Source organism: Verticillium dahliae, genomic scaffold (genome assembly GCF_000150675.1).
Source record: "Verticillium dahliae VdLs.17 supercont1.14 genomic scaffold, whole genome shotgun sequence".
NCBI lineage: Eukaryota > Fungi > Ascomycota > Sordariomycetes > Glomerellales > Plectosphaerellaceae > Verticillium > Verticillium dahliae.
Genome location: NW_009276945.1, coordinates 401,558 through 429,358, shown reverse-complemented (window position 1 = coordinate 429,358; position 27,801 = coordinate 401,558). Strand labels below are relative to the sequence as shown.

Here is a 27,801-nt window from a genome sequence, read left to right as displayed (position 1 = left end):
TTTGGGCGGGCCAGCCCCTTTGGCCGTCCCCCGGCCCGGCCTCCTTGGGCGGGGGGGAAAGGGGCGTTTTTTCCCTTTTTCTTTTAAAGCCCCGGTCCTCCCCTTTTTTTGGTTCCTTTTATTGAAAATCCCCCCCCCGAGGGGGCGGGCCCCCGGAGCTGGGGGTCGCTTCTGGAAGGGGGCGTTGCACTTGGAGCCCCCCGCGGCCCATGCGGGCGCCGGCGAGGTTCGACTCGACAGAGTGTTCGGGCATGAAAAGGGTGCCGCCGCCTGTTTTCTTGTTAGTTTTTGTTTTTTTGGTCACATTGTTCCCAATGCTCCTGACATACCACGGTGGGCAATGCTCCAAGCAGAGGGCTTGAACTCCTTGATGTCCTTGCACTCCTCGAGCTGCTTCTTCACGGGGCTGTCGCTCATGTCGTCGACGAGCCAGTAGGGGCGAGGACCAAGCTGGATGCTCTCAATGGGCTTGTACTTGGGAGGCGGCTTGCACGGCGAGGCAGCCACCTGGGTGGCGGCCACAAGGCCTGCGACCAGGATGGAGTTGACGAGCATCTTGACGACAAGCTGTGAAGGGGTGGATTGACTTGTTACAAGAGTCAACTGGCTCAATTGACTTGCTGACTGATCAGAAAATCCGTCCCAGAGCAAGCAAGAGCAAGCAAGAGCAAGCAAGAGCAAGCAAGAGCAAGAGGAAGCGGTGGAGGAGGAGCTGCGCGGGAGGAGGCGGGAAAAAAGCTACCGTCAAACTACAAGACGCGAGGGACAGGCAACGGAGGGGCGGGTGAGCTCAACATGTTATGCTGCGAGCACAACACCCAGGCAAGACTCGAGTACCCAAGGCAGGGTACCTTGGTGACCGGCGCGCCGGTCGAATCGCAAGCTCGGTGATCGACCACATGCTGCACCAACGTCATTATACGACAGGTTGGATAGAGGTCGGAGAGAAGAGCGGTCTCAAGGCCGTAGAGCATGCTTTGCGTTAGCACGTGGGGTTGGCATGCCTTGGACATCCTGGGAGGTGTGTGAGGGGTATGGGCCGGGCTGGAGGGTTACGACAAGAAGCGGGAAACGAGATTTCTGGCAGCCTTGGGGGAGAGCGGGACGGCGGCAGTCGTCGGCGGCGGCACCGAACAGGTAGAGGTAGGATCGCTGTCTACAATCTTGTGCGTCAAGGCTGGCCAGTCTCGTCTTCGTTGCCAGGTGACCTCGGCGAACGGAGGCCTGCAAAGTCGAGCGCCTCGCTGATCGACGCTTGCGTTTGGGAGCTTGAGCTTGAGCTTGAGCTTGAGCTTGAATTCGAGCTTAACCTTGAGCTCAACCTGCTGCCATGCCTGCTGCTCGGACGGCTGGGGACGGGTTGACCGACAGATCGGCAGGGGTGCTAGTGCAGACGGCGCGGGGACAGCGTGCGGCCGCCTGGCGCTGTCATTCGCTGTCACGGGCTTCACTGACGTCCTTGACGTTGCGCCCTCGACGTGACTGGCCGGCTTCTTGGCCAGTGCAAGGCATCGGCTCGTCAGCTGGTGCCTTGGTGCCTCGAGGCGCCGACCACGATGCACATTATCTGTCAAGGTAGAAGAGGGAACATGGCCGAAGAGGAGGCGAGAACGAAGAGAGGCTGGTTTGAGCATGGACATGGTGGGACGAGGGTAGCATCAAAATTGGTACGGGCATCTGTAGATTCAACTACCTCCAATACCCTGCCTACGCAACTGCCCGTCGTTGTGATCATCAAAGTCGCACTTGCAAGGTATCCATCGGATCGCAGTCGCAGACACGTGCTAATGGTAGTGGCAATGCAAAAGGCTGTCTGCCACACCCGCACCACAATTCCCTCGTCAACCCCCCCATCCTGCGCCAGAATGAAATCAAAAGGAAAGAAGCAGAACAACCTTGCCTTGCTCCGGGGAATATCCAGTCTTGCATCAGTCGTAAAGTCAGCGAAAAAAAGGGGGTATCTCTCCAGCCATCAACCGCACTCAGGCACTCGTTCATCTGCCGTCGTTTGCCGCGTCTTCATATGCTCTATGCTCAGGCATTGGGCGATGCGCTCAGAGCGCTCGGAGCGCTCAGACACCGGGGTAGGTGGCGCCGTTGCTGTGGCCAGCCTTGGCGTGCGAGGTCGAGTGGCCGCGCGAGCGCATCACCGTCATAATGTCAAGCACCAGCAGGCCCGTGAAGATGGCCCAGATGAAAAAGGCAAACGCGACGGCCGCCTGGGCCGAGCCGCACCACGAGTTGTCGCACTTGGGCGTTCCCGTCCACGTCGCGAGCGCGATGGAGCCCGCGAACCAGAAAATCGTCGTCACAGCGACGAGGCCGAGCGAGACCAGCTGGTGAAAGAGGCGCTCCATGAACATGGGCGTCAGGATGAGGTAGGCCAGCACGAGCAGCGACCACACGCTGCAGAAGATGATAAAGTTGACAATGTCGGGCGAGTGCCACCAGTAGGCGCTGGCGACTGCGAAAAAGCAAAGTCAGCACGGTTCCTGGAAACCAGAGAGCAGCGCAGCGCAGCGCATTGGTGAGGGCCGAGAGCAAACGTACCAAAGCCGGACAGACCAAGCTCGATGATGCAGAATACGACTGCTACGATCTGAGCGATCGTCACTAGGCCGAGGGAAACCATGGTGGATGAGACGTCGGGGTCGTGTTTTGTGGGTATAATGCGGGTGGCCGTCGGTGATGCAGGGTTCTTGAGGACGAGTGTGCGTTTTGAGTCGTGTGATCGAAAGAGGCCGGTCGTGATGGTCGCTCAAGTGGGCGTCGCGCTCTCAAGAAAGACGTAGAAGGAGCCAGCTGCACCAGAGGGCCAAGATGCGAGACGCGTTGTCGTATGTTGTATGTAGGTATTATTAGAATCGTCAAGGTTTGTCACGTTCAGAATGACAGGAGTCGAGCCTGGGAATGCGGAGCTGGAGGCAGCTGTCGGGCCCGTGGAATTAAGTAGTGTCGCAGGCCCTGACGAGACTGCCCCCAAGCCGCGTCACAGCCGGAGTCAGGGTCAAGGTCCTACCTGCGCATCCTGCCCTTTCCCGGGCGTCAGGTGCCGATGCCCACTGCCCATGACCACTGCCCATGCCCACTGCCCATGCCCACTGCCAACTGGCCGTCGCTCTTTCACTGCGTACGCGTCGGCCAACCACGATCCAACTTGGCTCGCCCATGTCGTGAATCACTCGATGGAATCGCCCTCGGCCCCTACAATCGCAGTGCACGCCAGCCCTGCCATCGCAACCTTAGCACCTGCTGTCGTGGCCTGGAACGGCGAGAATGACGTGGGCTCACGGCTCCCGAGAAAAAAAAGGGTAGCGACTCCAAGCTGGCCGATGACCTCATACGCAGCCCACCCGCGCCTCAGCCCAATCAGCAACAGCAGCAGCACTCCCCTGTGAGAGCGCTAATCATCAGCCACACTGGGCCCGGCGGTGGGGGGCAAAGGATGCAGGACTGAATGACGGAAAGCAGCACCCATTTCGTCGTTTCACCGCGCCTCCCTTTCCGTCGTCGTCAAGGACTCAAGGGAGGCAGCGACGGTGCGAGGCAAGAATGGGCAAGAGGCACGGCCCCGTGGGTTGCGTGCCTGCCTCCTAAGCCTTGCCTCGTCCCTTTCTTTCTTCGCTGCACCAGAAACCAAATGAAGCAGACGAGTCGGACTCCAGTGACTCGTGTCTTATTCTCGCTCCCTTGGTGTCAACACAGACGGCATCGGCACGCTTCTTCAGCCCACATCAGTCTTGGGTGTCCCTTCACATATTCACGACCTCTTGGCCCAGCGAAGCCCAGCGAAGCCCAGCGAAGCCCAGCGCCGAGGATGGGGTGGGATGACGCGAAGGACACCGCCCATGGTCGCTGAACCCTACGAGCCCTGCCAAACTGGCCACGCACCTGTCGATGCTAAGCCCTTAGGGGTCGTGATCCTCCAGCGGTCTTACGCGTCACTTCTTGGCCGATGTCCCGGTCTTCCGGCTTGACCACTGCCATCAAGGATCCGGCAGGCTTCCGAACCCGACAAAGAAAACGACAGGACACGCCGGGTTGTCCGTTTGTTCACTTGAAGGTTGCAAAGCCCGCGATTGAGCTCGCGCGGACACTAGGCCGGTACGGTCCCGCAAGCGCCATCCGCCGTGCCCCCGAAGCGCAAGTGCCGGAGGATTTAGCTCTTGACATGCCCTCACGGCGATTCACACGATGGCTTTCCTCGACAGGCCGGCTACCAAGCGTCACAGATGCTTCTTGACAGGCCATGAAGGGCTGCAGCGTCGCAGTGACATATGAGAGCATCTACAGCTCTGTTGACAGTATCTGGCGTTTGCTGCATCAAGGCATCGGATTGCGTCAAGCATCAAGTTCTCCCCGACCCAAATGAGGACAGACATCATATTTCTCATTTTCGGGGCAACAATTCATCAATTGCCTCGTTGGCTTAGTGGTAAAGCGCATCACTAGTAATGATGAGATCACTGGTTCGATTCCAGTACGAGGCACTCGCATCCACTAGGATATCTTTTTGTCCTTCTCCATGGAGAACCATCTCTTTTCGAGGCCTCGGTTTCGGATCAATCCCCTCGCCATTCGACAAGAAGAATCCTACATGCATCTTGTGCGGCGCCAATGTTTTCTGAGACCTCATGTTGTCTCGTTGTCCTCACGCTTTTGCCTCCAGAGCGAGCGATTCCAGGGCAAGCGATTGAGCAATCCCACCCCAAAATCCCGACAACAGTGGGCCGAAAAAGTGATGGCGTGCCTGGATCCTGGTCATGGGCAGCACATGGCAGCAAGGGTCCGGATCTGCGGAAACCTTTAATTATTACGTGACAAGACTGTGTCAACAGCTTATCTCTCAAGTCGTTGCGTCGCATCGATATCTGATTGAGTATGATGCGCCTCAGGGATACGGACCTACCATGATTCCCATTCACGCGCAATCATGGCCATCTTTATTTTCGCTGTGTCTCATCATGCACATGAAAGCTCTGGAATAGCCTCCCTCGAAGGGCTCATGAGAACGGCAGAGGCGCCGACTACCAGCTTGCCACAAAGCCGTTGCCAAGCCCTCCCCCCCTTTAGGGGATGGCCAACTGCACCAAACAAACTGGCCGCCGGCCGGCTGGGACGGATGTTATGGGAGAAGTACGATGACAGACGCTGCAGGTGGTCAGTGAGTGACCCCAGGCGTGGCGGCCAGGTACCCAAACATGGCGAGGCAGACCAAAGAGGCATGGACAGTCCGGGTGATGGCGTTCACCATCGGTGATATGACTTTTACTCCCTGACGACATGGTTCATCAACGGTACATGGGTGCCGGCTCTGGAAAGGATATTACAGTCTCGAGGCAGCCGCCATGTGTCTCGGGGCTACAGGTTTTGACTTGGGCGTCGAAGCACTATCGAAAGATTTGCGCGGGCGTTCGCAGCTACACCCCAGGGAGACTTGTTGTGTTCACCAGGGCACGGTGAAGAGACAACGTCGTGGTTCAAGAGCAATAGCGCACTTACTCTAGCTGGGCCCGACCACATACATCGTGGTACGGCGGTGTGCGAAGATGCCATCACAATCGGTCCAAGGCTGGCCTCAGTCGCGTGTTCTGACAAGCCATTCAAGCCCCTTGTTCGCAACGCGGGGCCAGACGGCCGTGGGTAGCACGACAGGACACCCCCATGGAGCGACCCTGGTGATAGGCACGCCGAGACCCCAGGTAGCGATAACCTCCCGCGGTCTTGGGCCCGTGGTCCGAATTTGCCTTCCCAAAAAGCAACGAAAGTCTAACGGCGGGGCGTGTCATCGGCGGCGGGGCCATGCAGGAGACTCGAGACTGGCCATGGGTGTGGGTTCGTGAAGCTGTCACTGAATGGTGGGCGCGGGCGGGAGAAAAGGAAGCAGCTAGGGTGCCAAGCACTATGGAGGCGAAGTCGAAAGCAGAGGCGACAGCGAAAGAGAGAGAGAGAGAGAGACAGAGAGAGGGTAACAGCAGCATCTGACAGCACGAGACAAGCGGGCGCCGATAACGATCGAGGCCAGTGTCATGGGGTATGTAAGGAGCCCCCTCTCCTTACTCGCAGCGGCGCCGGCTGCTCGTCGTCTTGATCCTCTGACCTTTCTCGTTTCCGACGTTGTTTGTCTGAAATCAGCGCATAGTTTGTATTGTTTCCGTCGGCAATCGTTCTCATCCAACAAAGCGCAAGAGCAGCGCGCGCTGAGCACCCGACGTTCCATCGCGAACCGAAGAGTTGGGACAGCCCCGACCCCAACACTGTCGCCGCTTTACTGGTTCAAAAGATCGACTAGCACCCGTCTTTAATTCACTGCGGATCGCCTCCCCGGACCCTCACTGTTTTGCTGTAAGTTGGGCATGGACAGGCCGATCACGCTCCGCTTCACTCTCTCTCCCTCTCCCAACGACTATGACGAACTGGTCCCCAATGTCATGGCCCAGATCAATGCTGACGCCGACAGCTGCTGAAGTCACGACGGACGCCCTGTGCTTCCCCCTCGTCCTGCACCCCGGCCCTCACGGCCAGTCAAAGGAACGAAAACAGAAGCCCCCCGAACACAGCGGGCGCAACAACGGGTCAGACACCCGCACGGTAAGCCGGACAGGCACTAGATCACTTCACAGCCAAGCTGCGATTGGCTTCGGCACGCGGCAGCTGCCACAAGATCCACAACCAAGCGGGCGCCGGGGATGCACCTTTGAAGTTGTTGCAAGCCGCCTACCACCACGACCCTCGTCACGTCGCATCGCCAACAGGAAGAAAGGAAAGAAGAAAGCCAGGCGGGACCCTCGGTCAAGACTGGGATCCGTTCCTTTGAGAACCATTTTTTCCCCCAAAAGTCGAGCGGCAGCCTCGCTCGTTCCATTCATTGCGACCGACTTGTCAGCCAGACTGTGACGAACCGCAGACACCGCCAGAAATCCTCGCCTTCTGGGCTTCAACTCGCTCACCATGTCTGGACGTAGCGCTCACGTGCGCAAGAAGATCAACACGGAGGCCACGAAGGACGGCAAGTCAGCATCGCGGAGTCGAGCCAAGTCAGCCGCCAGCCACGACCGCGACGATGTCACCATTTCCGACTTTCCCATGCCCGGGAATTCCCTTCCTGTTGGCACCGGTGTCGGCACGACCAATGCGCGGTTCCTGAAATTCTCGGAGCCCGCGCGAGACATGGACCACGGCTCGGACCTCCGCAACATCAGCACAATGAGCATCAGCAGCGGCGGTAGCGGAGCCAGCGCCGAGCGCAGAGACCAGCATGACTACGGCTATCGGGGCCCGAGGAGGCCCAATCTTAAGACGGAAGACGTTTCTGGCATTGAGAAGTCGGGGTTTCGAAACATCCTCGACAAGAAGAGCGATGATGTCAGGAAAGGGCTCGCCAAGACGTTCACGTTCAGGCGGAAGGACAAGGAGGAAAGGCGCAGCAGCGTAGACCAATCTTCCGAGCATCGGCCCAACTCGGTCGCGACGGTGCGACCACAGGCCTACAGCGGCAACAACGAACCAGAACCGCGCGTGTACGAGGGCATCATCGGGAGTGGTCCTTATGCCCCCGGGCCGGTGCAACGACAGCAACAACAGCAACAACAGCAGCAGCAGCAGCAGCAGCAGCAGCAGCAGCAGCAGCAGCAGAGCCTGGCCCAGGAGCAGCCAGCCCCGTGGGAAGGCCCTACGGCGATGGTGCCACCACCAACCAGCAAGCTGCCGCCCATTCCACCGCCGACGATGGCGCCAGCTATCAGGCGCTGGATCGGCGGCGGAAGGCCGGTACAGCGCTGGAACAAACTACGCAAGGATCCCGAGCTGTGGGATCCCAATGGCGATGTGCTCATCTTCTTCGGACACAAAGGCCAGACGCCGCGACCGAATCCGTCCTTCCGTCTGTCATCGCACATCATTGAGGCGACAGAGTCACGTCAACTGATTACCATGCTGCGAGAGGGGTCTACCGAAGAGGATATTTACCTGCCTCCCTCGCCACTTGGCGCGCCGCCCATGCTACGCTTCGACGGCCGGCGCGGTGGCCAAGCGACGGGAAGGGGAGGGCATCCTACGCCACCCGTGTCGGAGGACAACAGCTTCGGCGAGGCAGACGGCCAGATCTCATATGAGATGTACTTTCCTACGCCTTCGAATATGAACAAGACGGATCAACTACGCCACCACATCACGACGCGCAATGTCTTTGCTTTGCTTTACCATGCGTCCATTGTCGGCATCACTTTATGCCAAGCCCTGACCGACCTTCATATCCGACTCAATGCCTACCTCCCTGCTGATGCCGACAACGTCTCGACTATCATCAAGTACCTCACGGCACGAGGCATCGATGATGTTCGCAACGACGCTGAAACGGCAGTCGGTCTTTTGGCGTGGTCAGAGGGCGCCGACGTGCGGTGGGAGGACGGGTGGAAAGAGAGCTTTCCCCACTGCGCCGGCATGTACAACCAGCTGGAAGAGTGTGCCGACTTCAAGAGCCTCACGCCGATTACCAGGGCGCTTCTGGAGCGGGCATGCCTCGAAACACAGTTGCGGGTGCAGGCTGCCGAAGAACGCCTCGTGGACCTGCAGATCCACGACATGTGGCCAACTTCGGGCCCCCTCGCCCAGAGTCCGGCCAAGGCGGCTGCAGACAGGCTGCAAAAGTTTCTGCTTGGTCACTACACTCGCATCTACGGATGCTGGCCGCCGCCGCCGCAGCAGCAGGAAGAGGAGGACGACGAAGACATGTGGCTCACCCGGGGCGTCACGCAGGCGCTGCAACGCGATTTTGGGGCACTGTACGACTATCTGGTCAACCGCGACATTGTCTGGGATGGGTCGGAGGCGCGCGCCGGACGGAAATGGATCATGGTCAGCGAGTCAGGCAACCGTGGGTTCGATGCGGATGACGCTGAGCTGCCCATGACGGACATTCTTGTCGAGTTTGACAACCGCATGCGCTTTCCGAGGATCCCTCACCCATACCCACTCGTACCAGAGTCGATTCCGCCGACTGGCGGCGGTGGAGGCGGTCGAGAGGGATCGTCGTCCATGTTCAAGAGCTCGCGCAAGTCGACGGCGTCTACTTCGAGGGGCGGAGCACTCGAGAGGCGGGTCCAGCTGGCGTACACAGAGGCGACAAATATCTACATTCTCGGCTCTGAGTTTACGCAATCAGATCTCATCGATGGCTTTGTCAAGTTTGAGAAGACAGATGCCGTGGGTGAGGTGGATCCTGCTGTCGCGAGACGCGGACGGTGGGTGCTCGTGTACGGAATCCTCCAGATTCTGGCGAGCATTTCGGTCGATGCGCCGGGCGTGCGTTACCGCGACGACGTGACCTACCATCTGTCGGTGCGACTCCGCGGAGCCAAGGTGCCACCGTGGAAGGGCGCCTCCGGGTCGACGTCACAGGTTCGGAGCATGGAGGAGGCGGCGCATGAGCTGTCGCACTGCTGGATCGCGCCGCGTACGTGGAAGGGCGAAGATGACGGAGGGCCGCCGTCGAGTAGTGGGGGCAGAAAGCTAAGGAGGCTCGGATAACTTGATCTCGGGTCTCTGCGGACGGACATTTCTTCGGTATCGGCCTGGCCTGGGGGCCTGCTCCTGGACTATCAACACAAGACAAGGGACACCACGGCATGGGACGGTCGCCGCAGTCATACGCAGGAGGGTACAGCTCAGGTCCAAGTGTCACGAGCGAGAGCGACGGCGGTATGAGCCGGGCTTCGAGCAGGATGGGAAGTCGTTATGGAGGCGGTGGTCCCTCGAGCGCGGGGTCACAGTATGACCGGGGCGGCGACGTTGAGCCGCCGTCGAGAAGCCGAAGACGGGACCATGGCGATGGCGGAGCGGGGCGCTCTTCGCTGGCCGTCATGTCCGGAGGCAGCGGGAGGGACGAATACGGTATGAGCTCTGGGCGGTCGCCGAGGATACGGGACTTTGACCTGGATGTGATTGATGATGCGGAGCCGTAGACTTGCCAGCCATTCATGGAATATCAACGTGTGTCATGTTGAGAGGATACTGCCTGGCCCATGCGGCCGATGGAGCTATGCGTTGGGAAGTCATGAGGAGCGGCTTGCGCGTTGAATCTTGTATCAAGATATATACTTAACCCTAATACCAAGCGAGTTGGGTGTGGAAAGCTGGCGAACTGTGATGCTATTGACGGTACTTGCTTGATTGTCTGCCATGGGCTCTCTCCTGAACGGCACGATAGTACATGCGACTGATCGCGAATATTCAGACGTAAACTAACATGATAGTTGTTCTTCGCATGTAAGTGACAATAAGAGACTTTCTGTCTTTGGCAGCCTATTGCTCGTCCTTGCCTGTTTCTGGGTGCCCCTGATTCACTGCGTGTTCTATGCCCAGTGAGCAGCAGTAGTGAATGTAGGCAGGCAAACGGCATGAACGTGAGTGAATGGATTGCATAACTTTTGATTACTTCTCTTCTATTTAAGGCCTTGTCTCCTGCTCCTTTCGATCCATCACGATACAAGTCTCGATCATCCTCGCCAGTCACTTGCTCCGTAACTGCACCAGTCAACTTGACCACAACCTGCTACCTCTTCCGCCAACACAGGTACCACGACCCCTCCACGATGGACGACACGGTCGACCTCGCCGAATACCTCTTCACGCGCCTCCGGCAGATCGGCGTAGGCGCCGTCCACGGCGTCCCGGGCGACTACAGCCTCGCCTCCCTCGACCACGTCCAGCGCGCAGGCCTGCACTGGGTCGGCAACGCCAAACGAGCTTGAACGCAGGCTACGCCGCCGACGGCTTACGCGCGTCTTCAAGGGCGCCGGCGCCCTCGCCACCTCGTTTGGCGTCGGCGAGCTGTCCGCCCTCAACGCCGTCGCCGGCGCCTACGCCGAGAAGGTGCCCGTCGTGCACATCGTCGGCGGGCCGTCGCGCGCCGCCCGCGCCGCCCGCGCGTGCCTGCACCACTCGCTCGGCGACGGCGACCTGGGCGTCTTCGCCGCCATGTACGCGGCCGTCACCGTCGCCCAGGCCCGGCTCGACTGTCCCGCGACGGCGCCGCGCTTGGTGGACGAGGTGCTGCGGGCGTGTCTCGTCGAGAGCCGGCCCGTCTATATTGAGCTGCCGTCCGACATGGCCGCTGCCCAGGTGCCGAGGCCGACGATGCCGGCTGCTATCTTTCCTTCGACGACCTCGGAGGAACTCTATGCTTGCAGGGCCCATATCTTGTGTTTTATGATCGCCGAGGCCGAGAGGCCCATGATTCTGGTCGACGGCTTTACGGCCCGCTTCGATATCCGAGAAGAAATCAACGAGTTGGTCCGAATCTCGCAGATCCCGACGCTGACGACTCCCTTCGGCAAAGGCATCGTCAACGAAACGCTGCCAGGCTACAAGGGAATATTTTGCGGAGCCATGGGAAACAAGGAACTCCAGGACTGGGTCGACGGCTGCGATCTGGTCCTTCACTTTGGGCCGCTCCGTTCTGACGTTAACACATTTGGATTCAGTGCGCGAACAAATGCGTCCAAAACTCTCTTCTTTGAAAAGAACGCAGTCGAACATGACGATTCTACGAATCTTCTCCTACTGAACGAGGTATCAGCAACAAAACTACTCGTGCAGTATACCGTGGATATATATGAAGCGTGCATTGCGGTCAAGACCTATCCATGCCCCCCCCATCAGAAACCTCCCCATGGACCTGTTGAAGGAGCTACCAGCACCAACTTCCAGTTCGCCGGTGGACCAGCAAACCTTTTGGCTTCGCGTGTCCCGCCTGTTTCGCCCAGGCGACATCATCCTCACCGAAACGGGAACAGCCTCCTATGGAGGACAAAGCTTCGTCCTCCCAGAAAACACAATTCTCATCAACTCTTCCCTCTGGCTGTCCATTGGCTACACGCTGGCAGCCGCCCAAGGCGCTGCGCTCGCCCAGAGAGAAATGTTTCAAGCCGGGGACCGGCCGCACGGAAGAACCATCCTCTTTGAAGGCGAGGGAAGCCTGCAAATGTCCGCTCAGGCCATAAGTGATATGATTCGGAACCGTCTTGACGTTATCATCTTCGTCATCAACAACGGCGGCTATACCATTGAGCGTCTCATTCATGGGTTCAGCGCAAGCTACAACGACGTCCAGCCATGGAGGAACCTCGAGGCCCCGTCTTTCTTTGGGGCTCCCCGAGATGATCTCCTGTATCCGGTCAGGACCAGACGGGTCCAAATATGGGGCGATTTGGAATCTGTGATGCAGGACCTAGGCATACAGAGCGGAAAGGGCATGAATGTGATTGAGGTTTTCATGGACGCAGCTGATGCGCCTCAGTCCCTGAAGAACATTGCTGATTATGTTCGGAAAGAGAACAAAGCTGATACTGCAAATGGCTGTCAGACGGAGGCCGAAGACTCTCAAGATAGCGACATTTCTTGTTAGTTGAGCGGGTGAAAATGAATGCCCCGAATGGGTTGAGAGCAAGAGAAAAGAAGCTTGGGGGTAGATCGAACCTACAAAGAGGGGATCCACTAAAATTTCAATAAATTGCTTCGTGCTCATGAATGTGTCCAGGCCGGCGCGATTTCCAACTTCGCGTCACCTGAGATGCTGCAAGTATGGGGTAAGATTCCAGACATCGCATAGAGGGCGAGTGAGAAGCGGGGTATTGAGTGTGCTGAAATAGCCCTCTTCACCATCTTACCACCACGACACACCTCACACAAGTACACACGACGCAATTACTACGAACCCCAAAAATGTCACCGGTAGAGAGTTGGCTGTGCGCCATCTGCCGAGAAGCGATCCAGGGGAAGAGTGACGGCCTTACAAATAGCGGGGCCACGCCTGCTGGTCAGTCTTTGGAACGGTTTCGAAAGGCTGCGGCTGACAACTGCTTTGTCTGTCGCAAGTTAATTGATCTCAGCGAGGAGCATCGAAAGGCGTGGGATCGTCTTGACCCCGAATCCTGGAGGCCTTTCGATTATGCCACATTTCATAGTACCATCGGGGGGGGCGGGATCCTGGTTTAGGTTCTCGGTCATCTTCGATGACCCAACCGCGGAGGGAGGCGTGCAGCTCATGGACGTTAGCTTCAGGTTGATCCCCTCACAAGGTATGTTTACGCTTGTGAGAAGAGCCTCGTACAGAAGTTTCTGAACATTGGGAGGCAGCGAGTCCGAAGAGCTCTTTGTGTTCGCCGAGCTTGAGGGCAATACCGGCTCGGCGACAACTCTCGACACGGTCTATGCCTGGTTCAGTGAATGCTCGTCCCACCACCAGGAGAGGTGCAAGAATCCTCCCACATCGACCGATGGATGGCTACCAACACGTCTCCTCGACGTTGGAGCTAACAGCGCCTCGCATTGGAAGCTTCTGATCAGCGATATCGACCTGAGAGGAGGGCCTGCCCCTGCTTATTTAACCCTCAGCTACCGATGGGGGACGAATCCTCAGCATGCGCTCTTGCTTTCGTCTACTCTTGACCAATATCGCAAAGGAAGCAGGATATCGGACCTGCCACAAACCTTTCAAGACTTGGTTGTGGTTGCCCGGCGTTTTGGCGTCCGATACGTGTGGATCGACTGCTTCTCCATCATTCAGGATTGTCAAGATGACTGGGAGGCCGAAGCCCCCATGATGCGACAGGTTTATGCCAACGCCGCCTGCAACATTGCTGCCTCTGCTTCGGATAGCCCTGAGGGCGGGCTCTTTCAGTCTCGGACTATCCAGGACGTTTGGCCTGGTGTCATCGTGAAGAAGTCGACGTTGGGTCATGAAGAGAGAGTCTACTGCGTTGACAGCATTTACTGGGACCGCAATCTGCTGACATCGTCACTCCACACCAGAGGTTGGGTCTTCCAAGAACGCTTTCTGGGACCGGGCAACTCTACTTCACCCTTGACCAGGTCTTGTGGGAGTGCCTCGAGGGGCACAGATGCGAAGGCTTCCCCAACGGAGTGCCGCTCTACGACTCGCCGAAGAGCATCGATCAGCTGTTGGTGCGTCCTGGAGGTATAGAGTATCTCGGGCGGCTACAAGACCAGGGCGGCAATTGTTATCGCGAGAATGCCATGGTTCTCGATGCCGTCAACCAGTGGTGCGATCTCGTGACAGCGTACTCCCATTGCCACTTCACCAACCCCGAAGACAAGCTGTATGCTTTTTCAGGGATCGCAAAGTTCTTCCAAGAGATTACGGACGAGACGTACATCGCCGGCCTGTGGCGGTCGCGCATCCTGGACCTCCTCGGCTGGGTCATGACCAGGCCTAAGGCGAAGCCTTCAGGAGCGTACAGGGCTCCCTCGTGGTCGTGGGCGTCCGTGGATGGACCAGTTGAGATGTCCAAGCCTGTGCTGGGCGATGTCGAGCCGTTGCTGACCGTTCTAGAGGTGCAGGTCTCGACGAAGAGGGAAGAAGACAAGACGGTTGGCGTGACGGGCGGCTTTATCAAGTTGAGGGGAGCATTCATCACGGCTTCCTACACTCGGGATTCGACAAGAGCCCCTCGGCTCCTGCAAATTCAGCTTGACGACGGCGGTGGAACTCCGTTTTCTGCGTGGCCGTGGCTAGACACAACGGAGGTGCAGTTTGGCGAAGGAGGCGCCTTCGACTTCTTGGTTCTGCACAGTCTGGTCAGTTCCTCCGAAGGAAATGTTGCCAATGCGAAGGTGCCGAGGCTTAAGTGTCTTGTGTTGGCGCCGGCGAGCGAGGTGGACGGCACATATAGAAGGATAAGATGGTTTGCATTGAGGGACCAGGAAGCAGTCGATAGAGTCTTGGCATTCTGTAAGGGACATCCGCGAGAGGTGGTGCTTGTCTAGGTACCTGCCTAGGTAGGTAGGTACCTAGGTAAGATAGGTAGGTCGAGCCATCCTGTGGAACTACGAAGGTTTTGCTCACAGGCTGCAAGTGCTGTGCGATACTGCCAAGGATGCAGGTGCGAAACGTGTCGATGGAGATTGTGCAGGAAGGTGCGATGGGATGCAGGGACTTGAGGGATGCTGCAGGTGACGTCGGTCAAAACGGACGGCACTGTGGAGAGACGTGAGAGCACGATGCCAACAGGTCCCCGCTTAAGGTGGCTGGTGCGGTGATCTGGAAGGGCCGGCGGCCCGTATGCCAGTGACAGGGTCGACGTTTCGCGTGTGGCTTGCGCAGACACAGACAGACCCAGGTCTGCCAGCCACGCCATTTCTGTTCCGTTTCGCTACCCGTAGCCATTTCCCAGTCAGGCACGATCCCCCAGTTTTCCCCTCTTTCGCTCGCACTTGCCGCCCCGGCCAGGTCTCACTCGTGCGATCGACGACAATGGGAAGGCCCAGGGAGGCCCGGGGAGGCCCAGGGAGGCCCAGGAAGGCCCAGGCTAGCTAGAATGGTTCGCTGTGGAATCTGTGGAATGGTCCAAACAATGGCATGGATCTGATCGAACAAGACACACCACACACCACCAAAGATCAAAGAGCATAGGCCAAGCGCTTGCAGTGTCGACAGGCGCACGACATGGTACGGGATGAACCCTACAGGCGAGACAAGTCTCCAGGCACCTTCGCTGCCAGTAGCCAGGGTTCAGCACATGACGATAGCCGACGTCATACGCCGCTGGCCCAGCGACCGCGACCCTTTCTCCCATCATCCTGCATCCTGTCTTCCAGGACCTCCCTTGGTTGCATTCGCGCTTCGCACCACACAGACACTCTCATCTTGGGAGTCCCGTTGACGACAGCAATTTGGAGATTCAAAACAAAAACTGGGAACCATCCCTGCTGTGACTTGCCGTCCCTTGTGAAGAAGTGTGTTCGTCTGCGCGCGAAAATCTCGTACAGCCAGATCCCTACCCCCCCACGGCGCTGTTTGCTTGCACCTTGTTGCCAGCCACTTGATTTTGCGCTGCACCTCTGCCTCACCATCACCGCCGCCTGACCAGCGCCTGCAACCACACCATCTTCTCGGGCCCCCTCCTCCATCACCATACATAAGTCTGCCGTCTTCCCGTTTTCCCTGTGACCCCGCCCTCGTCCGTCGTCTGCTTTCCAACCCACCCACCTGCGCGCAAGTCGTCCGGCATCTCATCAGCTGAAGGCACCAACCCCACCTTCCCAGCGAAGCTTCCCAGCGAACCTCCCCAACGGACAAGACCTCGTCGACCAGACACAACCGCCGCCATGTTTCTCTTCACCATGTTCTTCGTCTTTTGGCGCATCCTCCAGATCCTCACCCTCATCCCCACCATGGGCATGCTCGCCTGGTTCGTCCACGGCTTCGTCGAGGCCAACGCCCTGACGCCCAACTACATCCTCGTCCTCTTCATCGTCTCCGTCCTCGCCCTCGCCTGGGCCATCTTCACCCTCTTCTCCTACCACCGCTCCTCGACAAACGCCACCATGGTCGCCATTGTCGACCTCCTCTTCGTCGGCGCCTTCATCGCCGCCATCTGGTACCTCCGCGGCATCCGCCTCCAGAGCTGCAGCAACGTCTCGCGCGACGCCAACTGGCGCGTCGACTTTGCCGGCCTCTCCCTCTCCGGCCCCGACTGGGACCTCAACACCGACAAGTCCTGCGCCATGCTCAAGGCCAGCTGGGCCTTTGCCATTATGAACTGCATCATGTTCTTCTTCACCTCCGTCCTCGCCTGCATGAACGGCGACCGCCTCGGCGCCTCCTCCTCCCACCACCACCACGACCGCAAGTCCTACCGCGACGGACGCTACCACGGCAGCCGCCGCAGCCACAGCCATCACAGCCACAGCCGCAGGAGCTCCCACTCCCGCAGGGTCTACGTTTGAGTGCTGATGGGGCGTGTTCTCGGGCGTGGAGATGGGCGCACTGTTTACGAAAAAACGGGCATGATACGAAAGAAACGCACAGCCATGTGATGACTACCATTTTTCATTTACGTTTGGCCATGGCGCTTGGATATATGGAGTCATGGGATATGACAAACTCTTTATTTTTGACGACTTTCCTACCGACCTCCTGGGTCCTGATGTCTTGCTGTTCCTAATGTCTATCCATCGTCCCTTTCTTTTCAGAGCGAGGAAACTCAGTCGCAGACTTGGCTGAGCCGGTCCTGACCGACGGTGCATGTATATCGACCGAATTCATGATCATATGACGAACAATCTCCTCGCCTCTTCGCCCATATAGTGAATCGTGCCCAGAGTGAATCATGCCCATTTTGTACGCCGACCAAATGTATATGTGTGTGTGTGTCCCATTGCCCATGCCCATCGTCCGTCACGCCCGCGATGCGTCGTCGCCAACCGTGTAACCCCGCGCCACACCGCTGCGCCCCTCCTCAATCGCCGTGCTCTCCTCCGCCGGGTCGTGGTCCGTCCCGAGACCCTGCCACGTGCGCTGCGACCGCAGGAATTCCGCGCCGGGGCTGAGCACGCCGTTGATCGTCGCCAGATCGCCCGCCTGCCGCTTGACGAGCGCCTCGGACGGCCGATCCAACGTGGCGCCCGCCGCGTCCGTCTCGGCAGGACCGTCGGCCCGCGGCTTGAGGTGGCCGCCGACCGCCACCTTCATCGGGCGGCTCGCGACCAGACGGCCCGTGCGGAGGTCATACTCGGGCGGCGCCGATTCCTCGCCCTCAACCCCACCCTCGACCTCTTCCGTGTCGTCCTCCGCAGCAATTGCCTCGTCTCCGCTCGCCGGGGCCCTGACCTCCTCCTCGGGCTTGAGCTTCTCGATGCCCGCCCACCACTCCAGCCCCCAGATCCTCTCCTCGGGCGGCAGCAGCGCGACTTCCATCTCAAACGGCGTGATGACGGGCCGGTAGAAGCCCGCGTCTTCCTCGACGAGCCCGCTCTCCCAGCACCCGACGACGACCCAGCCGTCGACCTCGGCAAAGTTGGCCAGCTTGGCCGGGTTCAGCTTGCCGACGACAATCGTGTAGCTCTTCTTGCCGGCGGCGGCGATGCGCGCGCGCAGCAGGTCGAGCGAACGCAGCGAGCCGTCGAGGGACAGCGTGTTGACGAGGATGCCGACGATGCTGGCGCTGGCGAGGGTCAGCACGCGGGCGAACCGCCGGCGCAGGAGGGCCGCTGTGTGGACGGTCGGGTCGTCGGTTGTTGGTGTTGCCGTCGCCGTGGAGAGGACGTGGAGGGATGCGAGACGGGTCTGGAGGGCCAGGAGGAGCGCCGGGGGCGGCGTCGATATGTGGAAGAGGGCGTGTGAGGGTAGGTCCAATTCGGTTCGAACGGAGGAGAGTGCTCGGCTGTTGATGAAGTGTCGTCCGCCGTCGCGATACGTCTGTTGGGGATCGTGCCGGCTGGGTCGTGGACCACAGTGGTGTGGACGAGGTTGGTGTAGCCACGGGTACGCAGCAAGTTGGCTACGTCGAGGACGTGGTCTTGGTATGTAATGTCGGCCATGAGTATGACCTTGGCCGCCTTGTCGGGGAACGTGGCCTCAAATTGGGAGGCAACTGCGTCGTGGTCGAGGGCGTGGTGGGTGAAGACGTAAATCACAGGCAGGCGGGAAGTCGGGGAGAGACACGAGCGGCCGTAGTGCACAACGACTTGGGCGTCGGCGTGTTCGGCAGCAATCTCGTCGACGCAGCAGGCGCTATAGGAGGTGTCGGCAAGGATGTAGATGCGCTCCGTTTGCGAAGTCTGAGCCGAGGTCGTCGTAGTGAGGTCCGTCTCTGTCGCTGCCCCAGACGCCGCGGGTGCTTCCTGTTCGGCCTCTTTTGCGGGCGCAATCTCTTCTGCTATGGCCTTGTGCAGGGCTTCCACGACCCAGCCAGCGTCGCGAAGCATGTGGTCGGCAAACTGGAGGGCAATGCGCTTCCATCCCCCTTGCTTGATCTCCCGCGCAGTGCGGCGGATCTCGTAGAGGGACAGCAGCTCCTCGTCTGTTCGAGCATGGATAGGCTCGGTCTCGGGAGACGTCGTGTCGGGGGTTGGGTCTTCGAACATGTGCTCAGCCGGCGTCGAGAGGACCGGCGCCGCAGAAAGTGTGGCGGCCATGGTGTGAGCAGATGGTTCGAAGTGAGGGTGGCCTGATGCTTGTGAAGGAAGAAATTGAAAGGGCAATCGCCAGTCATCGCGGGGCAGTCGTGATGGGACGTGGCGGGGTAATTTTTTTCAGTGGAGCCTGCCGTGATGGGTGATGCGCGCTGCGCGCCGCCGTGGAACAGCCAAAACGGCCCCGCCACGGCGCGCCGGTCGCCCACTCCGCGTCTCCTTTTTGGTCATCACGTTTGGGTGGCTGTTTCCCAAGGATTCACGTCAGCAAACTTGCTCCCACATTTCAGCTTCGATCGTTTTTGGTATTTTCTTGACGGTCTATTGCTGTTGAAACAGTTTGCCTCCCAAACACTTGCTTCCATCCCCTTTACCACCCCACCGCCATTGTCTGGCCTGCGTCAACCGTCCGCTGAGGCCGTGAGCCTTTGCTCCATTTGAACTACCTGTTCTGGTCATCTGAGCCTGGAGACGACTTCGCCTCAGATTGGATGAGATGATATCCCTTAGAAGACCCTCTTGAGACTCCAGCCTACGGCCAGGACTCTCGCCGCCATATAGCAGCCAAGGGCAATGACATACGACAGGCCGCCAAATGCAATGACGGCACGCCATCCAACATCGGCGCGCCCGCCTGCCTCTAGAATCGCGCCGGCAATGGGCAGGCTGCTCAGCGTTCCGAAACTGGCCACCATCATGGCCGTCGACAGGAACCGCCCGTAGTCACGAGGGTCACACAGCTGTCCCAGGCACACGGGGATCAACCCGAGGTTGCTGCCGCTGGCGAATCCAAAGAGAACAGCAAACGCAATCAGCATCGACTCCGAGTCACCCGCCGGCAACCATAGTCCGAAAGTCGTGACGATGCACATGGCAATCGTAAAGATGATGACGTTGAACCGACCAATCTTGTCAGCCACGAAACCCGGGATGAAACGGCCGAGGGCCGACCCGGCGTTCATGATCGACAGCAGCGTGTACGAGTCTGTCGCGTTGCCCGACGCCGAATACCGTGCCGCGTAGGACACGATGTACGTCAGCGGCACAAACAGCCCCCACTCCATGAAGAAGATGCCCACCGCCGAGATGGTGAACTTCATGTCCTTGAACACGCTGAGATCGGGCCAGACCGACGTCAGCTTGTCCCTGGGAGGCAGGCGGGAACGGATGAACAAATTCGCAGGCACCGCCAGTCCCAGTAGGATGAAACCTAGGATGCGCGCCGTCCATCCGAATCCGAGCTTCGGAAGAAGCTTCTGCAGCAAGACAGGAAACACGATACCACCGATCGAGCCGGCCGTAGCCGCGATGCCGGTGGCGAAGCCCCGCTTGACGTTGAAGAAATGAGCGATCGCTCCGTACGCTGGCGTGTTGAGGAGCGCACCGCCGAGACCTCCCATCACCGAGTAGGAGAGCATGATTTGGTAGTAACCTATACATACAACTTAGCCTGGATCCTTCCCTGTGTACAACATATGGGCCTTCCTACCTTCGCACACGCTGAGAATCAGCAAACTGCCCGCCATGAGCACGCCACCGATGGCGACGACGAGACGAGGCCCGTACTTGTCAAAGACGGGCCCCACCTGAATGCCGACGAAGAAGACAACAAACAGGTATAGACTGAAGATCCATCCAATCTCCGACGCTGTGTAGTCGGACAGTTGATTTTCAGAAAAGTAAGACTCAAACACGGCAGCCGTGTTGATGAGTCCGAATACGGAGAGCATGGCACAGAACGAACCGAACACCACGAGCCAGGCCTGTAGCCCGCCCTCGGGGAACTCGAGGTTCGTCTCGGGCCTCGTCAATGCTGCCATACCGGGAAGGTCTCCATAGCGGAGAGCCGGGTCCTTCTCGGGGTCATGACCATGGCCGCCGTGGCCGTGGCCGTGGCCGTGGTCGGAGCCATCATGGCTTTCACCCGCTCCCGAAGAAGAAGTCCCGATCCCTCCCCTCGAAACCTCAATGGCCTGTTCCGGCGAACCGGAATGGTTTTTTAGGCAGCTGTCCTCTGCATTGCAGGTCTTGTATGTCATGGGCGACAAGTAGTCGGCGTCTTCACTGTTGCTTGACCACGATCCTGAGCGCGGCTTGTCCGTCGGTGGAAGTCTCTTGAGACGATGTTGATGGAAGAAGAGAAGTCTCTTGAGGGCCATGGTGGGCGACAGGCCTGAAATTTATTCTTCAATGCGCTATGAGGGGGGGTGGAGAGGAAGGGGGGCGGCCGCGGCCAAGAGGCTAGCGGCGTCCAGGGGACGTTTTGCCGATGCGTGCAGGCGTTGGGCTGTCGCTGTCGATCGTGGGCGGATGGGTGTGTGGATGAGTGAGCAGCAACCACACATGCGGCAATCCTTCAAAGGCCGAAGACGCGAGGACCTGAAGGGCGCGAAGACGCTATGCTGTTAGGGGCGTTGGTGATGGGGAGCCCGCTATGACTGGGCAAACGCCTAGAACTAATGCAAGCCTGACGAAAAGTTTTCCCTGAAAGGCAATCGATGACCAACACCTATCGACACAAGGCGACGAGGACTCGATACTTTATTTACACCACCAATCCCTTATTTTCCAACGACACAAAAATGGTTGGTTACTCGATCGACATCCGTACCGACCCCTTCAGTCTGTTGACATCTGTTCCCGAACCTGTCATACTTGCTGCCCGTTCTCTTTCGCTGTCATGAGAATCGCGAGCAAGCGCACCGGTCGGGCGTCCCTCGCATCTTTCGCTTAACGTAACAACTGCCGGCCGGTTACGTGCCGTTTGTCTGAGACCTCTCATCCGTGACGCTGTCTCAGACCGGATGCGGCCGCCCCAGCTGCTCGGAGGCCCCCGGCCCAGCTATTTTCACCTGCCCCGCTCTCCGACGCCGACAGTCTGGGTTTGCAGCCACCGAAGCCTGCCAAATCTGCGCCCGCCCTCCATGTGCGGATCGGTCCGCGGGAACCCGCTGGTCGCAATACATCCCACGCGCTTGGGCATGCCACCCGACGCCGACGGATGAGGGCAGCATCGCAGATATCTCTACAGTCCGACTGTGTGTACAGGGGCTGTGGCCTTGTTCAATTTGCTTGGTAGGTCGTCCGAGATCAGGCCCACATGAAGGCGGCTGCTGGGCCCATACCCTTGTGCTGCTCCGGGACGAAGTTGGAGACACAAGAGGGTTCATTGATTTCGAGGCATCTCTTTACGAGGTTAGCTCGCATGGTTGTTTACGGCCTTCAGGTGATCAATGCTTGAAATCCCGGCCCCACAGTGATGGTGCCTGTCGAGTGACCCGAAGTTGGCGTGACGAGAAGTTTTCATTAGCACTTTCATTTCATGGTGGTCGCCAGCGACGTGGTCAAGTTGACGGCATGTCTGCTTGCAGCATGCCTGACCGCCATCTCATTGCGACCAACGCGCTGAAGGGTGCAGCACGGCTTCAATGAGCCTAGTCTGTCCTGCTGGCACGGCCAACAACGGATTGACACATTTCTTTTGACTGACGCTGCATCATTGCATCCCCCCAGGTTAGCAGGCCCAGGCATGAAGGAATCGGTATCACCAAGAAATGCACGCGGGAGAGTGCCTGCCACGTCAAACAGACTCCCTGGTTGCAAATTCCTTTCTACCAAAGCGATCCTATTCACACAAACATCACACTAGTCAACGGCCGGCGAGTAGCAATTGCAGCAGACGTTGCCGTGCTACAAGCTAGTCAAGCAGTCGGACCCTTTCTGAATGCCGACCAATATAGCGTTGATGTAGGAGCGTTGTAGTGCTACAGGCGTGAGAGTTTGCTCAACATGAGACTTCCGTATCCAGTCTTTGGTAGGCCTATGGTGGTGGCAGGCAGAGAGCGTAGCAAAACCATTGAATCGAAAGGTGCGCCAGGGTCAGACGCCGGAGGCTGCTATGATCGGGCTGAGAGTTCAAAGATGGTGTCTCTCGAGAGGTCCTTTCGCGGTTCACACCAGTTGGCTCCACTGGACAAGAAATCACTGAACCAAGTGGTGCTCTGGCGGTCAAGGCATCGGGCAGATAGTAGCGAGGGACGGTGCAACTTGTCCCCGTCACTCTGTCAACTCTGACCGAACTTGGATGGCGTCTGTCTGTCGATTCCATGTCGTCTGCCGATGGGGTTCGGTTCGTTGAAGCCTGCTGTAGCGACCCCGAAAGGGGTTCGAGACCTTGAGACCAGTGCTGGGCCCTGGGTTTTGACATCATCAAGCCCGCCCCTGACGTGGAGCGGTCATGCCTAGAAGCTCTATCCTTAGCCGGGCACGGCGCGATGTGACCCAAGGTGGCAATCCCAGTCGATAGCAGCGCCGTGACCTACGAATCAGCGCTCATGGCGTCCAGCATTCGGGTTGCGCCTTCGACGTAGTCTGAATTGAAGGATGGACAAAGCTTCAGTCTATTCCTTGATGATATCGTCCACCTCGTCTAGCCTGCCCGTCCCAGTCTCCTTGAACTTGCTTGACGCAACGTCGCGGACTATTTACGCCTCCTGTTCCGGGCGAATTTGCCTTCACTGCGTCATAAGCGCTTTCCATTGCAAGGGTCTGAGAACATGCCATCATCGGCCACGAACGTGCGCTGAGTCCAGGAAACTGGTCTCGGTCAAGCATCAACCATAAAACGCGGGCCTGCTGCGTGCTGGTCCTCTGCTCTCGACCACAAGCAGTTCAGACTCGCTTTCATCTGCTGCTCACCTTTGATTTGGAACCCGGTCACCATGAGATTCACATTTGTGGCAGCCCTAGGCTTGGTGGCCAGCGTCTTCGCGACGCCCCTTGCCAAGCCCTTCGACACCCATCCTGAGAAGCGGCAGCTCGAGTCGCAGGCCTCGGTCATTGAGACGCTGCGTCAGGAAGTCATCAGCCAGACCACGATCATCAGTATGCCGCCACAACCCCTCCCCAAAAGAGGACGATGCAATGCCCGATGAGAATCTAACCTGCGTAAACAGACGCATCACTGGCCGATGCGTCCGAGGACCCCGGCCAAGCAGAAGTTAGTGCCCTCGCGGGGGTCATCAACCCGGCCCTGGAGGCCATCACCGCCGCCATCGGCTCCGCCACGAGCAACGTCAACAGCGGTCGTCGTCTCCAGCGCCAGGAAGACGGGGAGGAAGAAGAGTCTTGCGATGCGCAGTGCCTGACGGAGAGGGTGCTCGAGGTCGTGTACGAGATTGTCAGCACCGTGCGGGCCGTCATTGAGCGCATTGGTCTCGGTATGTCCTACATGTTCCTGGCCCACTCGAGCTTGCTTCTCCTGCCTGGCCATGATGCTAACGCAGAAAAAGGCCCCGTGCTGCTGCGCGTCAACCCGCTGCTGCTGGCCCTCAGCGCGTTGGTGCTGGCGCTGAATGTGCTTGTCACCGGCCTGTTGGTCACTGTCACTGCTGTCGTCACGACGGTTCTGGGTGGTCTCGGTCTCGGGCTGCTGCTTTTGGGGTGGGGCTAGAGGATGCGGGCATCTTGTGTCTGCTAGATCGAGGTCCAGGAAACAAACAGGACGAGGGGACGAAGTAGGGAGGCTTCCCCATTGGCTAAAATCATCTGTACATGTCGTTTCGTATGATTTTCGTTGCACGGAACAATAGACTGGCACGTCTTGAAAGGGCTCTTGTCGTGCGAGGGTTTGATCAATGGGCGAGAGGCGGGGTCCCTAGAATCCAAGGCTTCCCCTCCCCCCCCCGAGTGTCAAAACGCCACGGGCATGCGAATGGACGTGGTCGACAACATGTCATGTGCGACGGACCACGGGGCCAGAACAGCAGCGTCCTGTCGTCGGACGAGATCGTGTAACCCCCCAGAACGGGCAAACCGGTCCCCTGGCGTTGGGCGCCTCGTCTGTTGTTGCCAATGAGGTGCCGCATCATCGCCTTGGTGCCGCATCGGTGACACTGTGGGCTCGTATCACCGTCACGGGACGCTGCTGCTCCTGGGGGGCAAAGGCACAGGCGATCGAGAGGGAAGGGAGTGAGAGAGAAGGGGGTGAGAGGTTGGCCGGTGGTACGGCCGTGGTGCTCGATCGCCGTGGGCAGATCTGCTGGGCCCGTCTTGTGGTTGTACGGGGTTTGGGGGTGAATGTGTCTGCCTTGTTGAGGGTACTGGGCCACCCTATACGTGTGACGGTTGCGGGGGTGCTGTAAAGGAAGATGGGGGGCAGACGTGCAGTTCGGCGACGCTGGGGCGTCGTTCGGCGATCAGGAGGGAGGCAAGGAGGGTTGTGGTTCGGGGCAGAGTCAGATCAGATGGTGTAGATTGTCGGCTGTCGGGGGTGTGAGCAAACGGCCAGCCGATTTGTCTTGCCCAGATGGATGTGTTGGCGTCTCTGCAATGTATTCGCTGCAGCGGGGAGAAGGCCAAGTCTACGACGACGACATGACGCAGAGATGGTATATCTCGGCGAAGGACCGGTGAGGGGGGAGGGCGTCGGGGCTGAGTTTCGGAGCAAGGAGCAGGAGCGAGCACGAGCAACGGCATCACGTGTTTCTTACCTAAGCAAGAGGTGACAGATTAAGTCACACTCCGAACTCGCCTCACAGAGGTATCTTGGAGACAGACCCTAGCTTCAGAACCCTCTCAACACCACTTTTCTGGAGTAAATGCTCTGAAATTCTACGCTCTGAATAATCGGAGATACAATTAGAGACCAAGCAGTGCTTCATATTTTTGGCCAATCTAGAGTATGGTTTAACTGTTCGATGTGAGCTCATCTTTATGAGTGACTTCCAAGGCCATGCCGGGATTCCCCACTTCACCTGCGTTTTGCTCGAACAAACCAGACGAAGGCGCCAAGACGACCGTTATCGCCGTTGGACACGGTTGACACCGTTGACACCATTTCAGCCACGCGCCTCCTCGAAAGCCACCCTTCATCGGCCGCTCCGATTTTAGCTTTCGGCCCCATGAATCGCTCCCGTGCGGATCACCCACGTCGAGGTTGATGTAGATATCCCTCAGCATCCGCAAGCCACATACGTGCCGTCTGTCTATCCGACACTGGAAGCTTCGGCGACGTCTCTTTTTGGGAAGACACTTCTCTCTGGGAAGACACTTCTCTCTGTGAAGACACTTCTCTCCGAGAAAACACTTCTTGGAAAGACAGGAAACTGCACACGCGCTGGCCGAGCCTCACATCCGCTGGAGACGGAACAGAAGAATGCCAGCCTTCGACCAGCCACCACTCCGAAGAACCCACCGCCCGTGGCGACCCCCGGCCATGAGCGTCTTCTAGGATGCCTGAGTTCAGATTCATCGCCTCGGACACGTCGGGCGGCAAGCTCCAACCCGCCGACAAGGAGGCGCGAAGCCATGCCATCAAGCAGGGCCTGCAGCGAGGCGCCCAGGCCCGCTCGGAAACCGACAAGACGAACCGTCTGGCCCAGGACGCCGCGAGCCGCAGGGCCAACCTCCGGGGACGCTTTCGACTCGCGGGCCCCCCGTCTGGGGCCGAGGCTCTGCGGAAAGCGGGCACGCGGGCTTACCAGCAGCCAGACTGGACTGCCTGGTTCAAGGTATGAGCGCTTGTCTACGAGAGCCTGGGTAGTAAACGTCCTCAGAAAAGACTGATGGAAACGCTCTAGAATGACCGTGCCAAGAGCAGCAACGCATCAAGGGGTCAGATGACTCCCTCCAAGTCGGTCCCGCGGCTCAAGGCCCACGTCATGGATCCCTTCAACAGCCTGCCGATTCCGAGCAGCCCGACGATTGACTCTCTTGCCAAGTATTGTACGTTGGAGCCCGAATGTCTGTCTTGGTGTCCTCGGTGTGTGAGGCTGACGGTGCATCTTCCGGGACCCTCAGTCGTCAACGGCTTCAGTCTGAACCTGACGACAGTGGACAAGCAGCGGCCATGGTTCCCCTACGCCATGCAGAGCGAGCTCGTCATGCGTGCGACGCTCGCCTTGGCCGCGGGTTTCTGGACCGCCAGTCTCCCCTCTCTCGACGCCAGGCTCCAGATTGAGGGCTACCGCCAAAAGGGAGAGGCCATGCGAGCCATCAGCAGCCGCCTCCAGACGACGGCGTCTTCGCGAGTGGCAAGCCGAGACACGTCGGTCCTGGCCGCCGTCGCTACTCTCGCCAACGTCGAGGTACGTCTTCCTGACCCAGAGCCCTTCTTTCGGCCTCGACTCATCACCTGCCTCAGGCTTTCCAGGGCGAATTTGCAGCAGCAGACATTCATCTGAGGGGCCTGTACGACATGGTCCAGGAAAGCGGCGGCCCAGACACCATTCGGCACGACTACATCCTCTGCCGTTGCATCAACTGGTGAGCAGAAACAATAAAAAAAAAAAAGCAGGCGCACTCGTTGAACCCTACTGACCACACCCAGGGTCGACGTCCAGGTAGCCTCGGGCCTCGGACGCATCCCCTTCTTCCCGACCTTCCACACCCTCGACCAGGTCGTCCTCCCGGCGCCCATCCTCCACCAAGCCGTCGTCCCGCCCCTGTCCGACCTCGGCATCGAGGAGGCCAACGGCTCGGCAACGGCCGCGTGCGTCCACACGATCCTCACGCTGCTCCGACAGGCCATCTGCGCGCAGACAAGCGACAGCGTCGCCGCCGACGGGATCCGCATCCTCATGGGCACGGCGGACAGCTGCATCCTCAGCTTTCTCTACGGCGAGGGCGCCGATCCCCGGCTGTCCTCGTCCTCCTCCTCCTCCTCGTCGTCGTCGTCCGCCGCCGACAAGAGGGTCCGCGCCCTCGTCCTGGGAGCCCACATCTTCCTCTACGTCGCCCTGCGCGACGTCCCGCCGACGAGCCAGCTCCTGACCATCCTCTGCTGCCGCCTGCGCGCGCTGCTGACGGATCTCGACGAGCCGCCGGCCGCCGCGTCGGCCGCGCGACCCTCTCGCTGTGGCTGGC

General features: G+C 58.9%; 11 protein-coding genes and 1 non-coding gene across 12 annotated transcripts in view; 7 read left to right on the top strand and 5 right to left on the bottom strand.

Annotated features, from left to right (window-relative positions):
- Nucleotides 1-555, bottom strand: part of VDAG_06733 (glycerophosphoryl diester phosphodiesterase) — a gene marked incomplete at both ends in the record, with an annotated part of 1,349 nt that extends 794 nt beyond the window's left edge. The window contains 2 exons of the mRNA XM_009659437.1: nt 191-270; nt 330-555. Of these exons, the coding sequence (XP_009657732.1) occupies nt 191-270; nt 330-555 (306 nt within the window). The remainder of the gene's footprint in view (nt 1-190; nt 271-329) is intronic.
- Nucleotides 556-1,052: 497 nt separating this feature from the next.
- Nucleotides 1,053-1,640, bottom strand: VDAG_06732 (uncharacterized protein; the record flags this gene model as incomplete). The annotated part of the gene is made up of 1 exon (XM_009659436.1): nt 1,053-1,640. One exon carries the CDS (start codon nt 1,638-1,640, stop codon nt 1,053-1,055), a length of 588 nt encoding a protein of 195 aa, XP_009657731.1.
- Nucleotides 1,641-2,072: 432 nt separating this feature from the next.
- On the bottom strand, nt 2,073-2,894 carry VDAG_06731 (uncharacterized protein; the record flags this gene model as incomplete). Its single annotated transcript, XM_009659435.1, has 2 exons — nt 2,551-2,894; nt 2,073-2,464 (listed from the first exon to the last, which is right to left on the bottom strand). The coding sequence occupies exons 1-2, from the start codon at nt 2,630-2,632 to the stop codon at nt 2,073-2,075; spliced, it is 474 nt and encodes a 157-aa protein (XP_009657730.1). The 5' UTR covers nt 2,633-2,894.
- Nucleotides 2,895-4,418: 1,524 nt separating this feature from the next.
- Nucleotides 4,419-4,490, top strand: VDAG_20184. Its single transcript has one exon. It is a non-coding gene; the product is annotated as a tRNA-Thr (tRNA).
- Nucleotides 4,491-6,951: 2,461 nt separating this feature from the next.
- On the top strand, nt 6,952-9,528 carry VDAG_06730 (uncharacterized protein; the record flags this gene model as incomplete). Its single annotated transcript, XM_009659434.1, has 1 exon — nt 6,952-9,528. The coding sequence occupies one exon, from the start codon at nt 6,952-6,954 to the stop codon at nt 9,526-9,528; it is 2,577 nt and encodes an 858-aa protein (XP_009657729.1).
- Nucleotides 9,529-10,592: 1,064 nt separating this feature from the next.
- Nucleotides 10,593-12,406, top strand: VDAG_06729 (pyruvate decarboxylase; the record flags this gene model as incomplete). Its single annotated transcript, XM_009659433.1, has 4 exons — nt 10,593-10,727; nt 10,792-11,597; nt 11,662-12,322; nt 12,365-12,406. 4 exons carry the CDS (start codon nt 10,593-10,595, stop codon nt 12,404-12,406), a joined length of 1,644 nt encoding a protein of 547 aa, XP_009657728.1.
- Nucleotides 12,407-12,723: 317 nt separating this feature from the next.
- VDAG_06728 (TOL protein) lies at nt 12,724-15,014 on the top strand (the record flags this gene model as incomplete). The annotated part of the gene is made up of 5 exons (XM_009659432.1): nt 12,724-12,817; nt 12,966-13,079; nt 13,134-13,819; nt 13,873-14,752; nt 14,869-15,014. The coding sequence occupies 5 exons, from the start codon at nt 12,724-12,726 to the stop codon at nt 15,012-15,014; spliced, it is 1,920 nt and encodes a 639-aa protein (XP_009657727.1).
- Nucleotides 15,015-16,128: 1,114 nt separating this feature from the next.
- VDAG_06727 (uncharacterized protein) lies at nt 16,129-16,749 on the top strand (the record flags this gene model as incomplete). Its single annotated transcript, XM_009659431.1, has 1 exon — nt 16,129-16,749. The coding sequence occupies one exon, from the start codon at nt 16,129-16,131 to the stop codon at nt 16,747-16,749; it is 621 nt and encodes a 206-aa protein (XP_009657726.1).
- Nucleotides 16,750-17,200: 451 nt separating this feature from the next.
- Nucleotides 17,201-18,939, bottom strand: VDAG_06726 (diphthamide biosynthesis protein; the record flags this gene model as incomplete). The annotated part of the gene is made up of 2 exons (XM_009659430.1): nt 17,201-18,180; nt 18,219-18,939. 2 exons carry the CDS (start codon nt 18,937-18,939, stop codon nt 17,201-17,203), a joined length of 1,701 nt encoding a protein of 566 aa, XP_009657725.1.
- A 503-nt stretch (nt 18,940-19,442) lies between these two features.
- VDAG_06725 (riboflavin transporter MCH5) lies at nt 19,443-21,095 on the bottom strand (the record flags this gene model as incomplete). Its single annotated transcript, XM_009659429.1, has 2 exons — nt 19,443-20,368; nt 20,426-21,095. The coding sequence occupies 2 exons, from the start codon at nt 21,093-21,095 to the stop codon at nt 19,443-19,445; spliced, it is 1,596 nt and encodes a 531-aa protein (XP_009657724.1).
- Nucleotides 21,096-23,657: 2,562 nt separating this feature from the next.
- Nucleotides 23,658-24,388, top strand: VDAG_06724 (uncharacterized protein; the record flags this gene model as incomplete). The annotated part of the gene is made up of 3 exons (XM_009659428.1): nt 23,658-23,820; nt 23,892-24,155; nt 24,228-24,388. 3 exons carry the CDS (start codon nt 23,658-23,660, stop codon nt 24,386-24,388), a joined length of 588 nt encoding a protein of 195 aa, XP_009657723.1.
- A 1,780-nt stretch (nt 24,389-26,168) lies between these two features.
- The window catches only part of VDAG_06723 (uncharacterized protein), a gene marked incomplete at both ends in the record, with an annotated part of 2,026 nt that continues 393 nt past the window's right edge, over nt 26,169-27,801 (top strand). Inside the window, 4 exons of the mRNA XM_009659427.1 lie at nt 26,169-26,447; nt 26,517-27,023; nt 27,143-27,201; nt 27,266-27,769. Coding sequence (XP_009657722.1) covers nt 26,169-26,447; nt 26,517-27,023; nt 27,143-27,201; nt 27,266-27,769 — 1,349 coding nt within the window. The remainder of the gene's footprint in view (nt 26,448-26,516; nt 27,024-27,142; nt 27,202-27,265; nt 27,770-27,801) is intronic.